The 16,747-nt window shown below is 55.1% G+C and overlaps 1 protein-coding gene and 1 long non-coding RNA gene across 3 annotated transcripts in view; both read left to right on the top strand.

Annotated features, from left to right (window-relative positions):
- The window catches only part of KIRREL1 (kirre like nephrin family adhesion molecule 1), a 31,982-nt gene extending 19,223 nt beyond the window's left edge, over positions 1 to 12,759 (top strand). The window contains exons 5-16 of one of the 2 annotated variants that reach the window (XR_013185688.1): positions 220 to 370; positions 1,603 to 1,708; positions 2,396 to 2,544; positions 3,278 to 3,405; positions 4,459 to 4,585; positions 5,660 to 5,760; positions 6,907 to 7,105; positions 8,238 to 8,345; positions 8,600 to 8,739; positions 9,346 to 9,423; positions 9,522 to 11,642; positions 11,696 to 12,759. Coding sequence is in view for 1 of the 2 variants with exons in the window: in XM_054653206.2 (XP_054509181.2) it covers positions 220 to 370; positions 1,603 to 1,708; positions 2,396 to 2,544; positions 3,278 to 3,405; positions 4,459 to 4,585; positions 5,660 to 5,760; positions 6,907 to 7,105; positions 8,238 to 8,345; positions 8,600 to 8,739; positions 9,346 to 9,423; positions 9,522 to 10,001 (1,767 nt within the window). In the remaining variant the exon portion in view is untranslated. Of the gene's footprint in view, positions 1 to 219; positions 371 to 1,602; positions 1,709 to 2,395; positions 2,545 to 3,277; positions 3,406 to 4,458; positions 4,586 to 5,659; positions 5,761 to 6,906; positions 7,106 to 8,237; positions 8,346 to 8,599; positions 8,740 to 9,345; positions 9,424 to 9,521 lie in introns of both variants that reach the window. The other variant, XM_054653206.2, reaches the window with a different exon arrangement.
- Positions 7,112 to 8,230, top strand: LOC143696258 (uncharacterized). The gene is made up of 3 exons (XR_013185689.1): positions 7,112 to 7,373; positions 7,600 to 7,792; positions 7,898 to 8,230. It is a non-coding gene; the product is annotated as an uncharacterized LOC143696258 (long non-coding RNA).
- Positions 12,760 to 16,747: the final 3,988 nt, after the last annotated feature.

Here is a 16,747-nt window from a genome sequence, read left to right as displayed (position 1 = left end):
CTGTCCCCAGAACTGTCACTGTGTGTCCCCTCTGTGCCCCCTGTCCCACTGTCACCACCCTGGCCTGGTTCTGCCATGGGCTGCAGCAGGACGGGGCTGTCACCGGCACGGGCTGGGGACACTGCAGTGTGGTGACCACCCCGTCGTGGTGCCCCCAGCCTGTCTGGAGCTGTCCCCGTGTCCCTGTCCCCGTGTCCCCATGTCCCTGTGTCCCCTCAGGAGCTTTTGGCCGACGGGAAGCGCGAGAGCACCACGAGCCTGCTGCCCATCACCCCCTCGGAGCTGGACATCGGCCGCGTCTTCTCCTGCCGCAGCTCCAACGAGGCCGTGCCCGGCGGCAAAGAGAGCTCCGTGCGCCTCAACGTGCACCGTGGGTGGCACTGGGGACACTGGGGGACACTGGGGACACGGGGACATGGGGACACAGGGACAGGGAGAGCTTCTCCTGCCGCAGCTCCAACGAGGCCGTGCCCGGCGGCAAAGAGAGCTCCGTGCGCCTCAACGTGCACCGTGGGTGGCACTGGGGACACCGGGGGGACACTGGGGACACAGGGACAGGGACAGGGAGACTTTCATCAGGCTCAGCGTGCACCATCCGTGACACAGGGACAGGGACCCTGGGGACATTGGGGACACCAGAGGCGGGAGGGATGGGGATTTGGGGGCATTTTTGGGGCATTTTTGGGGTGTCTGTGGGTGGAGGGGGTGGAGGAGGAGGAAGAGGAGGGGAGGCAGGGCCGGGACTCGGTGACCAACACCGACCCCCGGTGGCTGCTGCGGGAAGGGGCGGCCACGGCGGGAGGGGACAGCGGGGACAGCCCTGGGGACAGCCCCGGGGACAGCGGGGACAGCCCTGGGGACAGCCCTGGGGACAGCGGGGACAGCCCCACGGAGGGACCGCAAAAGGACAGGGGTGGGATTGAGGGTCCCCATAAGGATGGGGACAGGGCTGAGGGTCCCCACAAGGACAGGGTGGGACTGAGGGTCCCCACAAGGACAGGGTGGGATTGAGGGTCCCCAAAAGGACAGGGGTGGGATTTAGGGTCCCCACAAGGACAGGGGTGGGATTGAGGGTCCCCACAAGGACAGGGTGGGATTGAGGGTCCCCACAAGGACGGGGACAGGGCTGAGGGTCCCCACAAGGACAGGGTGGGATTGAGGGTCCCCACAAGGACAGGGTAGGACTGAGGGTCCCCACAAGGACAGGGTGGGATTGAGGGTCCCCACAAGGACGGGGTGGGATTGAGGGTCCCCAAAAGGACAGGGGTGGGATTGAGGGTCCCCACAAGGACAGGGGTGGGACTGAGGGTCCCCACAAGGACAGGGGTGGGATTTAGGGTCCCCACAAGGACGGGGACAGGGCTGAGGGTCCCCACAAGGACAGGGTGGGATTGAGGGTCCCCACAAGGACAGGGTGGGACTGAGGGTCCCCACAAGGACAGGGTGAGGTTGAGGGTCCCCACAAGGATGGGGACAGAGCTGAGGGTCCCCACAAGGACAGGGTGGGATTTAGGGTCCCCACAAGGACGGGGACGGGGCTGCCTCACCCCAGAGCTTTGGGGTCCCTCGGTGTCCCCCCCTGAGCTGTCCCTGTCCCCGCAGACCCCCCGACGGTGACCTTGTCCATCCAGCCCCAGACGGTGCAGGAGGGCGAGAGGGTCGTGTTCACCTGCATGGCCACGGCCAACCCCGAGATCAAGGGCTACAGGTGAGCCCCAAAACCCCGGGACTGGGAATTGGGATTGGAAATTGGGATTGGGGTCAAACGTCCCCACCCTGGCTCTGAGTCCCCTCCCCAAAACCCTTTGGAAATGGTGATTGGGATTGGGATTGGGGATGGGGATTGGGAATGAGGATGGGGATTGGGATTGGGGATGGGGATTGGGAATTAGGATTTAGGATGGGAATTAGGATTTTGGATGGGGACAGGGATTTGGGGTGGGGATTGAGATTTAGGATGGGAATTAGGATTTAGGATGGGAATTAGGATTTGGGATGGGGATTGGGATTTAGGATGGGAATTAGGATTTAGGATGGGAATTAGGATTTAGGATGGGAATTAGGATTTGGGATGGGGATTGGGATTTAGGATGGGAATTAGGATTTAGGTTTGGGATTGGGAATTAGGATGAGGAGTGGGAATTAGGATGAGGATTGGGCATTAGGATGAGGATTGGGATTTCGGATGAGGGTTGGGAATTAGGATGAGGATTGGGATTTCGGATGAGGATTGGGAATTAGGATTTAGGTTTGGGATTGGGATTTCAGATGAGGATTGGGAATTAGGATGAGGATTGGGAATTAGGATGAGGATTGGGATTTAGGATGAGGATTGGGATTTCGGATGAGGACGGGGATTTGGGGCGGGGTCCCACGGTGTCCCCACTGTCCCCAGGTGGGCCAAGGGCGGGGTGATCATCGAGGAGGCCAAGGAGAACAGGTACGACACGCAGGTGGATTACACCTTCTTCACGGAGCCCGTGTCCTGCGAGGTGCACAACGACATCGGCAGCACCAACGTCAGCACCCTGGTGGACGTGCACTGTGAGTGACCCCAAAACCGCCCCGAAACCGCACTGAAACCACCCCAAAACCACCCCAAAATGGCCCCAAAACTGCCCCAAAAACGCCCCAAAACCACCCCAAAACCGCCCCAAAATGGCCCTAGAACAGCCCCAAAACTGCCCCAAAACTGCCCCAGAACAGCCCCAGAACAGCCCCAAAACTGCCCCAAAACCGCCCCAGAACTGCCCCAGAACAGCCCCAAAACTGCCCCAAAAACGCCCCAAAACCACCCCAAAACCGCCCCAAAATGGCCCTAGAACAGCCCCAAAACTGCCCCAGAACAGCCCCAGAACAGCCCCAAAACTGCCCCAAAACCGCCCCAGAACTGCCCCAGAACAGCCCCAAAAGCCCAAACCCGGCCCCAAAACCGCCCCAAAACTGCCCCAAAACCACCCCAGAACAGCCCCAAAACCGCCCCAAAACTGCCCCAGAACAGCCCCAAAACTGCCCCAAAACCACCCCAAAACTGCCCCAAAATGGCCCTAGAACAGCCCCAAAACCACCCCAAAACCGCCCCAAAACTGCCCCAGAACAGCCCCAAAACCCCAAAATGGCCCCAAAAGAGCCCCAAACCAGCCCCAGAACAGCCCCAAAACCCCAAAAGGGCCCCAAACCAGCCCCAGAACAGCCCCAAAACGGCTCCAAACCCCCAAACCCGGCCCCAAAGCCCCTCCCCACGCTGCCCTCCTGGTTTTTCCCCATTTCCCCCCAGTCGCCCCCCGGATCGTGGTGGACCCCAAGCCCACGGTGACCGACATCGGCTCCGATGTCACCCTGACCTGCGTGTGGTCGGGGAACCCCCCCCTGACCCTCACCTGGACCAAGAAGGAATCCAACATGGTAGGAGCCCGTCCAAGGGGGGTTCCGGAATGTTCTCTGCACCCTCGGGGTCAGGGGCGGGGCTCCATGTGTTCTGAAATCCCCCCAGAAAAATCCCAGAAAAATCCCCAAAAAATCCCCCCAAAAAAATCACCCCAAAAAGTCCCCAAAAAATAAAAAAAAATTCTCCAAAAATATCCGAAAAAAAATCCCCCAAAAAATGGAAACTGGGATTGGGGTTGGGATTTGGATTGGGTTTGGGATTGAGGTTGGAATTGGGGTCAAACAGAACCCCTGAACGTCCCCATTGCGGCTTTGTGCCCCCAAAACTCCCTGGAAATGGGAACTGGGATTGGGATTTGGGGTTGGGATTGGGTTTGGCATTGGGTTTGGAGTTTGGGTTTGGGATTCGGGAATGGGGTTGGGATTGGGGCTGGAATTGGGGTCAAACAGAACCCCTGAATGTCCCCATTGTGGCTTTGTGTCCCCAAAACTCCCTGGAAATGGGAACTGGGATTGGGATTGGGATTTGGGATTCGGGAATGGGGTTGGGTTTGGAGTTTGGGTTTGGGTTTGGGTTTGGGATTTGGGAAGGGGTTTGGATTGGGTTTGGGTTTGGGTTTGGAGTTTGGGTTTGGGATTGGGGCTGGGATTGGGTTTGGGATTGGGTTTGGAGTTTGGGATTGGGTTTGGGTTTGGGTTTGGAGTTTGGGTTTGGGTTTGGGATTCGGGAAGGGGTTGGGATTGGGTTTGGGTTTGGGTTTGGAGTTTGGGTTTGGGATTGGGGCTGGGATTGGGGTTGGGGCTGGGATTCGGGAAGGGGGTTGGGTTTGGGTTTGGGTTTGGAGTTTGGGGTTTGGGTTTGGGATTGGGGCTGGAGTTGGGGTCCAACACACCCCCTGAGCACCCCCACCATTCCTCCTGCCCCCTCCACACCCCAAACCCCCCAGGAACGGGGTCTGGGGCCGGGATTCCCTCAGGAACGGTTCCTGGCCAGGCTGCCGAGCCTCGGGGGACGTCCCTTGTGCCCCCCGGCTGTCCCCAGTGTCCCCAGTGTCCCCCCTGTCCCCACAGGTGCTGAGCAACAGCAACCAGCTGTACCTGAAGGCGGTGACGCAGGCGGACGCCGGCCAATACGTCTGCAAGGCCATCGTGCCCCGCATCGGCGTGGGCGAGAGGGAGGTCACACTCTTCGTCAACGGTCAGCCCCCCAAAAACCCCAAAAAACCCCAAAAAAACACCCAAAACCTCCCGGGGCTCCCTGGGAGCGGAGCGGATCCGCGCGTCCCAAAAATTCTCAGTTTTGGTTGGTTTTGGTGAATTTTGAATTCTGCAGGTCGGGGCGGCTCGGATGCAGGGGGGAAATGGGATTTGGGGTTTTTTTGGTTGGGTTTGGAACTGAAAAAGTTAAGGGAAGTGGCAGAGGGGGATGATGGGAAGGGAATAAATCCTGAAAGGAGATTTCCCACACCTGGGGAGGTGGGAATGGGGGTCAGGAACTCCAGGAATTTCAACCTGGAATTTCCTGTGGGAGGTTTCCCCAGTTCCAGCCAAAACAGGGAATTTTATCCCAAATCCCTCATTCCTGATCCGGCCTGGACACAGCTCCAGGAATTTCCAATGCCTGGATCCCCCTGTGCCACCCCAAATTCCCAATTTCCCCCCTCGGAACACCCCAAATTCCCAATTTCCCCACTCTAAACACCCCAAATTCACATTACCCCCTTGGCCACTCCAAATTCCCATTTTCCCCTCGGAACACCCCAAATTCCCCATTTTCCCCCTCTAAACACCCCAAATCCCCATTATTCCCCTCAGACCACCCCAAATCCCCATTATTCCCCTCAGACCACCCCAAATCCCCATTATTCCCCCCCAGACCACCCCAAATCCCCATTATTCCTCCCCAAACCACCCCAAATCCCCATTATTCCCCCCCAGACCACCCCAAATCCCCATTATTCCTCCCCAAACCACCCCAAATCCCCATTATTCCCCCCCAGACCACCCCAAATCCCCATTATTCCCCCCCAGAGCACCCCAAATCCCCATTATTCCCCTCAGACCACCCCAAATCCCCATTATTCCCCCCCAGATCACCCCAAATCCCCATTATTCCCCCCCAGACCACCCCAAATCCCCATTATTCCCCCCCAGACCACCCCAAATCCCCATTGTTCCCCCCCAAACCACCCCAAATCCCCATTATTCCCCCCAGAGCACCCCAAATCCCCATTATCCCCCCCAAACCACCCCAATTCCCCGTTCCCCACAGGCCCCCCGATCATCTCCAGCGAGCCCGTGCAGTTCGCCGTGCGCGGGGACCGCGGCAAGGTCGAGTGCTTCATCGGCAGCACGCCGCCCCCCGACCGCATCGTGAGTGCTGCCACGGCCACACTCGGACAATGGAACCACCTCGTTCCAAATGTTACCTCATTTCTATAGTTGATTTACTGTAGTCATTTATTTAATAATTTTATAATTGTTAATATTGAATTATTTAGTGTTATTAATGTCATTCACTAATTTAATATCAAATTTTATCATTGCATACACATTAGAATTAATATATATTTATATATTAATATCTATTCATATATATTTCTATTTATATATATTTATATATTAATTTATACATTTATATATTAATATATATAAATTTATATTGATATATTTATATTTATATTAATTTCTAAATATATTAATATATTAATTTATATTTATATTTATAGATCTTAATATCTATAGATATTAATTTATACATTTATATATATATTAATATATATAAATACATATCAATATATATTTATAATTAAGTACATCGCAGGGTTATATTTATATATAATATATAGGTTATATATATATATATTTATATATAATATATAGGTTATATATTAAGTACAACCTGTAAAGACAAAATAAATAATATAAAACGTAATATATATATATATAAATAATATAACGTCAAATACATATGTAAATAAATATTTAAGAAATTTATAAACTTATTTATACATATAAAAGAAGTTATTTTATAAAGATACATTACAATTAATGTGTGTTAATATGTATTTACAATTAATATGTGTTAATATGTATTCATAATTAAATGTAGTTTATAAATATCAAACAAATTCAATATAAAATAAATAACTATAAAATGTAAAAATTTGGTTTTATATTTATAACAAACACATATAAATAAATATAGATAAATATATTTTATATAATAAGTATAAAGTATAAGATAATATTAATAAATATCTATATTTATAAAACAATTTATAAATATAAAATAGATTATTTAACAATGAAAATATTATAAGTAATATATACATATATAAATATATAAATATTTATTTTAAATATATAAATATATGTTTATACAGAAAACAAATGAGTAATATAAAATAAAATAAAATCATGATAACCATACTGATGTCAGGACAATTCACAACCCAATATAAACCAGAGAAAATCTGAGTACCCAATCATTTCTGTCCGCGTGGCCCCTCCCCGCAGGCCTGGGCGTGGAAGGAGAACATTCTGGAAGCGGGGACGCTGGAGCGCTACACGGTGGAGAGGAGCAACACGGGCAGCGGGGTCCTGTCCACGCTGACCATCAACAACGTCATGGACGCTGACTTCCAGACGCGCTACAACTGCACGGCCTGGAACAGCTTCGGGCCCGGCACGGCCATCATCCAGCTCGAGGAGAAAGGTGACACCAGGGGACAGCCTGGGGACAGCTTGGGGTGGCCTTGAGATGGGCCTGGCATGGCCATCATCCAGCTCGAGGAGAAAGGTGACACCAGGGGACAGCCTGGGGACAGCCTGGGGTGGCCTTGAGATGGGCTGGGACAGCTTCGGGCCCGGCACGGCCATCATCCAGCTCGAGGAGAAAGGTGACAATGACAGGGAGATTGGGGACAGCTTGGGGTGGCCTTGAGATGGGCCTGGCATGGCCATCATCCAGCTCGAGGAGAAAGGTGACACCAGAGGACAGGGGACAGCTCTGGGTGACAGGGAATGGCCTCCAGTTGGGTTGGGCTGGAACAGCTTCGGGCCCGGCACAGCCATCATCCAGCTCGAGGAGAAAGGTGACACCAGGGGACAGCCTGGGGACAGCTTGGGGTGACAGGGAATGGCCTCCAGTTGGGTTGGCCTGGAACAGCTTCGGGCCTGGCACGGCCATCATCCAGCTCGAGGAGAAAGGTGACACCAGGGGACAGCCTGGGGACAACCTGGGGTGGCCTTGAGATGGGCTGGGACAGCTTCGGGCCCGGCACGGCCATCATCCAGCTCCAGGAGAAAGGTGACAATGGCAGGGACCTGGGGACAGCCTGGGGTGACAGGGAATGGCCTCAAGTTAGGCCAGGCATGGCCATCATCCAGCTCGAGGAGAAAGGTGACAATGACAGGGACCTGGGGACAGCTTGGGGTGACCTTGAGATGGGCTGGGACAGCTTCGGGCCCGGGTTGGGCACGGCCATCATCCAGCTCGAGGAGAAAGGTGACAATGGCAGGGAGCTTGGGGACAGCTTGGGGTGACAGGGAACGGCCTTGAGTTGGGTCAGGTTGGGACAGCTTTGGGCTGGGCAAAGGTGACACCTGCAGGAAGCTCGGGGACAGCTCTGGGTGGCCTCGAGCTGGAAATTTGGGGGAATTCCTCCAGGAAAAGGGGTCAGGCCTCGGATGGGGTGGGGCTCTCCAAGTAACCCCTGCAGTCCTGGGCTTGGTGAGCCCACAATCCTCCTCCGAGACGAGTTATTGGGGATGTTGGGATGAGAGCCGTGGCTGTGGCGCTGTCCTTGTCCCCAGCTGTCCCCAACTGTCCCCTGGTGTCCCCACAGAGGTGCTGCCCGTGGGCATCATCGCCGGGGCCACCATCGGGGCCAGCGTCCTCCTCATCAGCTGCCTGCTGGCCCTGGCCTGCTTCCTCTACCGGCGCCGCAAAGGAAGTGAGTGGGGTCAGGGGTCACTCAGGGTCACTCTGGGGTCACTCTGGGTGTCTCTATGGGGGTCACTCTGGGGTCACTCTGGGTCTCTCTATGGGGGCTACTCCATGGTCACTCAGTTACCACTCCATGGTCACCCAGTGGTCACTCCATGGTCACTCAGGGGTCACTCAGGGTGTCTCTATGGGGGTCACTCTGGGGGTCACTCAGTGGTCACTCAGTGGTCACCCCATGGTCACTCTGTGGTCACCCCTCAGGCCGCAAGGACGTCACCCTGCGCAAGCTGGACATCAAGGTGGAGACGGTGAACCGGGAGCCGCTGACGCTGCACACGGACCGGGAGGAGGACACGGCCAGCGTGTCCACGGCCACCCGCGTCATGAAGGCCATCTACTCGGTGAGGGACACCACGGGGACACCGGCCAGGATGGGCTCTGGGCAGGGATTGTCACCCGGGATGGCCGGGAGGGCGGGCAGGGTCCCCAGCCCTGGGAGGGTCCCCAGCCCAAGGCCGGGGTGGAGCCACCCGGGATGGTGGAAGGTCCCAAGGTCCTCATGATCTTTGGGGTCTTTTCCATCCCAAACAATCCCAGCATTCCCTGGGCCGGTTCAATGGGATTTTAGGGATCAGTCCTGGACCCATCCATGATCCCGTGGGTTCCCCATCCCTGATTCCATGGATCCCATGGATTCCCCATCCGTGATCCTATGGATCCCATGGATTCCCCATCCCTGATTCCATGGATTCCCCATCCCTGATTCCATGGATTCCATGATCCCATGGATTCCCCATCCCTGATTCCATGGATTCCATGGATTCCATGGATTCCCAGTCCCTGGAAGTGCCCAGCTCCTCCTCGGATCCCCCTGGGCTATTGGGAGCTGCCCCTTCCCACCATGGGAGGGGTCTCAAGGTTCCTCCCCGCCGATCCCCTTCTGTAATTCCACAATTCCATTATTTCATAATCCCATAATCCCACCATTATTCCCGTGGGTTTTCCAGTCGTTCAAGGACGACGTGGACTTGAAGCAGGACCTGCGCTGCGACACCATCGACACCCGCGAGGAGTACGAGCTCAAGGTCTGCTCCCCCGCCCCTCCCAACCCCAACCCCGCCCTTCCCGCCCCTCCGGCATTCCCAAACCCGCCCCATTCCCCCCGTTATCTTTCCCCCCCCAGGACCCCACCAACGGCTACTACAACGTGCGCGCCCACGAGGAGCGCCCGGCCTCGCGCTCGGTGCTCTACGGCGATTACCGCGCGCCCGGCCCCGGCGGGCCCCGCTTCGAGCCGCGGCCGCCCTCGCGCCTCTCCCACTCCAGCGGCTACGCCCAGCTCAGCTCCTACCCGCGGGGCGCCCCCGAGTTCCCCGCGGAGGCGGCGGGGGCACCCCCGGGCACGGCGGTGACGGCGGCGGGGGACACGAGCAGCCAGCTGTCCTACGAGAACTACGCGGGCGTGGGCGTGGGCGTGGGCGTGGGCGTGGGGTTCCCCGGCCCCGGCGCGGCCTTCCCGCCCTACCGGCTGGGCTTCGGCGGCGCCTACGAGCCCTACGAGGCCGTGGGCAAGTTTGGCGGCGGTGCCGCGCGCTTCTCGTACACCTCGCAGCACTCGGACTACGGGCAGCGCTTCCAGCAGCGCATGCAGACGCACGTCTAGGCCGGGCAGGGCTCCCTGATATTCAGGGCTTTGCCCAATCCCGACCGTCCCCGCGGGTTCTTGGAGCTTCCGTTCATTCCGTTGGTTTTGCCGGTACTTCCCAGCCCCCCCCGGCGGGTGGAGGGGAGGGGTTGCGGCCGCGTCGTCCCCTCTGTGTCACCGCCCACCGGGGTTGGAGCCCCGTGGTTGGGCCCGGAGCTTCCCCAGGGAGCAGCTCTGGGTGTCCCTAAATCCAGGGGGATGCGTCAGTCCCAAAAACAGCCCCGTCCCGACCATTCCCATTGGGATCCACGTGTCCCTAAATCCAGGGGGATGCGTCAGTCCCAAAAACAGCCCCGTCCCGACCATTCCCATTGGGATCCGCATGTCCCTAAATCCAGGGAAATGTGTAAATCCCACAGAGAGCCCCGTCCCGACCATTCCCATTGGGATCCGCGTGTCCCTAAATCCAGGGGAATGTGTAAATCCCAAAAACAGCCCCGTCCCGACCATTCCCATTGGGATCCGTGTGTCCCTAAATCCAGGGAATGTGTAAATCCCACAGACAGCCCCGCCCCGACCATTCCCATTGGGATCCGCGTGTCCCTAAATCCAGGGGAATGTGTAAATCCCAAAAACAGCCCCGTCCCGACCATTCCCATTGGGATCCACGTGTCCCTAAATCCAGGGGAATGTGTAAATCCCACAGACAGCCCCGTCCCGACCATTCCCATTGGGATCCGCGTGTCCCTAAATCCAGGGGGATGCGTCAGTCCCAAAAACAGCCCCATCCTGACCATTCCCATTGGGATCCGCGTGTCCCTAAATCCAGGGGAATGTGTAAATCCCAAAAACAGCCCCGTCCCGACCATTCCCATTCCCATTGGGATCCGCATGTTCTCAAATCCAGAGGGACACAGAAATCCCAAAAAAAAACCCATTTCAAACCATTCCCATTGGGATCTGCATGTTCCCAAATCCAGGGGGGACACACAAATCCCAAAAAAAAAACCCCATCCAAATCATTCCCATCCCAAACCATTCCCATTCTCCAAACCATTCCCGTTCCCATTGGGATCCGCATGTTCCCAAATCCAGGGGGATGCACAAATCCCAAAACAGCCCCGTCCCAAACCATTTCCATTGGGATCCACGTGTCCCTGAATCCAGAGGGGACACACAAATCCCAAAACAGCCCCGTCCCAAACCATTTCCAATTGGGATCTGTGTGTCCCAAATCCAGAGGGACACACAAATCCCACAAAAACCCCATCCCAAGCCATTCCCACTGGAATCAGCATGTTCCCAAATCCAGAGGGACACACAAATCCCAAAACAGCCCCATCCCAAGCCATTCCCATTCCCTGTGCCTTGATTTCGGGGCCGCCCCTCCCTCGGGGCCGGCTGCCCCCGTTCTCCCCCATCCCAAATCCCCCCGGAGCAGCGGCAGCGGGGGCAGTTTGGGGTTTCCATACGCACATGGTTCCCATGGGATCCCCTGGATCCCCCTCCCCGTCCCTCCTGGGAATGTAAACCCAGTGGGAGTCGCATTCCCGGGAAGCCGGGGAGCCAGGACCGGCCAAAACTTCGGGATCGGGAGCTCGGCCGGGGCCTGGGGGGCTCTGGGGACCCCGGTTTGGGACTGGGCATTTGGGGGGATGAGTTTGGGAGGGAATTCCCAGCCCCAATTTGGAATTCGGGATTTTGGGGATGAGTTTTGGGAGGGAATTCCCAGCCCCAATTCCCAAATGAGCCCCGATTTCAGATGGGGGAATTTGTGGGATGAATTTTGGGAGGGAATCCCCAGCCCCAATTCCCAAATTCCCTAAAGGAACCCCAGTTTGGGATGGGGGAATCTGGGGAGTGAATTTTGGAGGGAATTCCTGGTTAACCCCCAGCCCCAATTTGGAATTGGGGATTTTGGTGGGATGAGTTTTGGAGGGAATTCCCAGCCCCAGCTCCCAAATTCCCAAAGGGACCCCAATTTGAGATTGGGTATTTCGGGGATGAGTTTTGGAGGGAATTCCCAGCCCCAGTTTGGAATTTGGGATTTTGGGGATGAGTTTTGGAGGGAATTCCCAGCTCCAATTCCCAAAGGGACCCCAAATTGAGATGGGGGGATTTGTGGGATGAATTTTGGAGGGAATTCCCGGTTGATTCCCAAAAAAAACCCCGGGATTAGGTACGAGACCCCTCCCCACCCCTCAAGGGCCCTCCCCGGGGTCGGGAACTTCCCAAAATCCCCCAAATCCCCCAAATCGCCTGTTCCCAATCCCAGTACGAGCCGCGGGACCCTCCCCTCTCGTTTCCCCCTCCCGAAATTCCCGAAACCACCCAAAAAGGTCCCGTCAGGACGGGCCCGAACCCCCCGGGGATCCCAAAGGTGCCTGAATTCACCCCAAAACGCCAGAGGGGGGAGGGAATTCCCGCTCCAGGTGCTGCACCCCAAACTCCAGAGCAATATCCCACGGGAAGAGGGGGAGCCCGCCCCGGCCACCGGGAAGCTTTAAAATTCCAGCCCCACTTTGGGGCTGGAACATGGAATTTCCCCCTTTTTTTTTTAGCACAGGTTGGTTTAGAGACCCTCCCCCGTTTCCTTTTTTCCCCCCCCCGAAATTCCGAGATCTCTCCCCGTTCCCATTTTTTTTTTTTTACGTTGCATTTTCCTTTTTTTTTTTAAATATTCTGTACTATATTTTTAGTCTTAAACACGATATATTATATATATTTAATTTTTTTATATATATATATATAAATATAAATGGTTAAAAAAAATTAAGGCGGCTCTGAGTTTTTCTTTTATGTTTTGAGGGATTTTACATTAAAAAAAGGGGGATTTTTGTCATTCCTTAATAGTTTTTCTGGGAAAATTGAGGAATGGATGGAGGGAGGGAGGAATATTTTCCTTTTCCATCCATAATTCCTACAATTCCCGGAATCTCAAGTCCCTGGAGGGATTTGCGTGGCAACCACAATTCCAAAAGAACAAAACTTCCAGACGAATTTATTCCAGGGATTTATCTGATTCATTCCTGGCTTTATCCCCATTTATTCCCCGGGAATTTTCACCACAAATCCCTCGCCTCATCCTTCCCTTTATACAAAAAGCGATTTTAATCCAATAATTAAATCAGGATTCCCTCACGGAATCCGGAATTTGGCTTTTAGAAGGAAAATTCCCTTTTTTTTCCCCCATCCCGCTGGAATTTCACCTTCCAGCCCTTTCCTTTGCCGACCTGGTGACAAAACAGTCAAATAAATTAATTTTATTGGAATTCTCCTTTAACCGCGAGCAGTTAGAAGAAGAAAAGAAGGAATCGGGAAGTATTTTCCAGACTTTATGTGGAAAAATATAAAAATTTTGGAAACGCGGGAGCCATCGTGCCTCAGTTTCCCCTCACGGCTCTTACAGGCCCCTCAGCCAAAGTACAGCGGGACAAGGGGACACCGCTGTCACTGCACGGCTGCGGTGCCATTCCAAGGCTGGGGAGCCATTCCAAGGAGTAATTCCCGAATTCCCGACGCGAATTCCCGCGGTCTGCCCATTCTCCCCTCACAACCCCGCCATGACGGGGCCTGGCCGCATCCGCAGCGCAGCACCCGCCCCCCTTCCGTGCCCGCCCCCGTCTGGGCGGGCTCTGGGGACCGCGTCCCTCAGGCGGGGCTATTTATGACCTCGGGACACGGCGAGCTCTCGCGAGATTTTCCGTCCCGCCATACTGTTGTGGGCGTGGTCTCCCCATTACGTCATCGCTGTGCCGTGAGGGGATTTGGGGGTCCTGAGGGGATTTTTGGGGTCCTGAGGGGATTTGGGGACCCCATGAGGGGAAAGACCCCCCCAAATCCCCAAAATCTTCCCTTTGTCCCCGCCTGGATCCTCGGGGAGCAGCCCCAGGCCTGGAGGGGTCCCAAAGGGGGTTTTGAGGGCCCCCCTCAGTTCTGTGGGGTTTGGCGGTGTCTCCCCCCTTCCCCTGGGTTTGGGGTCCAAAACTCTAAATTTGGGTCCACATCCCTGATTTTGGGATCCCTCATTCCCTGGATTCGGGGTTCCCCATCCCTGAATTTGGGTCCACATCCCTAAACTTGGGCTCCCCATTCCTGAATTTGGGGTTCTTCATCCCTGGATTTGGGGTCCCCAAACCCTGGATTTATTTCTCCCTTCCCAGGGTTTGGGATGGATCCCAGTGGATTGAGGCCTTCCTCACAGCCACATCCCAGAAAACTCCGGGTTTTGGGATCAGTGTGGGGAAAAAAACCCTGAAAATTCCTTAAAATGCCTTAAAATTCCTGAAAGTCATGAAGATTCCTGAAAAATCTTGAAAATTCCTGAAAAATCTTAAAAATTCCTGAAAATACTTTAAAATTCCTGAAAATCCCTGAAAAATCCTGAAAATTTCTTAAAATTCCTTACAATTCCTTCATTTCCACATAAAAGGATCGCCCGCCAGGATGATCCAAGGAAATGGGGCTGGGAAAAAAAAAAAGCAGGAATTCCTTAAAATTCCTTTAAATAATTCCTTAAAATTCCTTTAAATTCCTCAAAAATCCAGCTCGGAGTGCCGTGGGATAATGTGAGTGTCCCTGCCAATGGAATTGGGACATGTCAGCTCTTTCCAAGCCAAATTATTCCAGGTTTCCCTAAAAATCCAGGATATTCCTGGCCCTGGGAATGGCTTTTCTTCCTTTTTTTTTTTTCCCCTGGTTTTCCTGGCTCTGATCCCAATAAAACCAAAAAGAAAATCCCCATTCCAATCTCCTGTCCTGTTTCACTTTGTGATCCCTGAATTGCTTTGGAATAATTTCAATTTTCCTTCCAGGAATTCTCCGCATCCCGAATTTCCCGGGCTGGGCTTTGCTCCAAGCTCTTCCCTCTCTTCTGCCCCAGGGATTCCAGCGGAATTCCAGAGGTTTTATCGCCCCTCCAGCCCTTCATTAACCCTTAATTGCCGTTAATTAGCCCAGGCCAGGACCCTCCGTTCCGTTCTTCCAGGTTTTTTGGGATGAGAGGCGGAAAAGGGGAATCCTGGAGGGATTTGGGGCACCCAAAAACCGCCGAGCGCCCCCAAAATTCGATTTTTTGGGACACCTGGCTGCTCCCTCGTCCGTTTGGGGAATTCCTCAAAAAAAAAAATCCTGGAAAAACAGAAGCTGGGATTAACCCCTTGGGTGCCGGCCCCGCCGCGGGTCCCCTCTCCCCACGTTCCCGATTTTCCCACCGGGAATTCCATCCCCAATAAATTGGATTCCCAAATTCCCGGCTGGCAGAGCTTTTCCCGCTGGAATTCCCGGCTGGAAAACCGGGATCAGCCGGAGGGAAGGGAGGGAGGGAAGGGAAGGAGAAATTCCGGCATCTCCTTCCCCAAACCCCAAACTCCAAATCCCCAAACCCCGAAACTCCAAATCCCCCAAACCCCCAAACCGCAATCCCCAAACTCCCAAATCCCCAAACCCCCAAAGCCCGAATTGCCCAATACCGCCAAACCCCAAACCCCCAAACTCCAACCCCCAATTCCCAAATCCCCCAAACCCCAAACCCCAAATCCCCGAACCCCCAAACCTCAAATCCCCAAACTCCCAAACCCAAACCCCAAACCCCCAAACTCCAAACCCAAACCTCCAAATCCCCTAAAACCCAAAACCCCCAAACCCCCAAACCCCTAAACCCCAAACCCCCAAATCCCCAGAACCCCAAATCCCCAAACCCCAAATCCCCAAACCCCAATCCCCAAAACCCCAAACCCCTCCAGGACCCGCGGAGGGGCCGGGAGAGCCCCTGGAATATCGGGGAGCGCCCCTGGAATTTCGGGGAGCGCCCCTGGGATTTCGGGGAGCGGCTCTGGAATCGCGAGGGGAGCTCCCAGAATTTCGGGGAGAGCTCCCGGAATTGCGGGGAGAGCCCCTGGAATATCGGGGAGAGCCCCTGGAATATCGGGGAGCGCCCCTGGCATTTCGGGGAGCGGCTCTGGGATTTCGGGGAGCGCCCCTGGAATTTCGCGGAGCGCCCCTGGCATTTCGGGGGCCGCCTCTGGAATTTCACGGAGCGCCCCTGGCATTTCGGGGGGCGGCTCTGGAATTTCGGGGAGCGGCTCTGGAATTTCGGGGAGCGGCTCTGGAATTTCGGGGGGCGGCTCTGGGATTTCGGGGAGCGCCCCTGGCATTTCGGGGAGCGCCCCTGGCATTTCGGGAATCCCCCCCCGCCCTTTTCCCGGTGTTTTTCCCCTCGGGAGCGCGGCCCGAGCCCTCCCGGGCCGTGCCCGCCGCTAATCCGGGCCCTGATCCGGGCTCTGCGGCCGCCGCAGGGTCGGGGGTCAGCGCAGCCCCCGCCATTCTGCGCGCTCCGCCCGCTCCGCAGCCCCGCTCCCGCGGCTCTCCCCACTCCCGCTTTCATTTCTCCCCATTCCCGCTTTCATTTCTCCCCATTCCCGGATTTTCCCCCCATTCCCGTGTTTTCCCCCATTCCCGTTTTCCCCTCCCCAGTCCCGGTGTTTTTTCCCCCCCTTCTCGCATTTTTCCCCCATTCCCGCACTCCCTCTATTCCCGTTTTTCCCCCATTCCCCTTTCCCCCCCCCCCCCCGTTCCCGCATTTTTCCCCTATTCCCGGATTTGTTTTTCCCCATTCCCGCATTTCCCCCCATTCCTCTTTCCCCCCCATCCCCGTTTTTCCTCCATCCCCGTTTTTCCCCCATCCCCGTTTTTCCCCCCCATTCCCGGATTTTCCCCCATTCTCGGTGTTTGTTTTTCCCCCCATTCCCGGTGATTTTTCCCCC

This window comes from Agelaius phoeniceus, chromosome 31 (assembly GCF_051311805.1).
Source record: "Agelaius phoeniceus isolate bAgePho1 chromosome 31, bAgePho1.hap1, whole genome shotgun sequence".
In the NCBI taxonomy this organism is placed as follows: Eukaryota; Metazoa; Chordata; class Aves; order Passeriformes; family Icteridae; genus Agelaius; species Agelaius phoeniceus.
The sequence above is the reverse complement of the archived record's forward strand: the minus strand, read 5'-3'. Positions and strand labels throughout refer to the sequence as shown.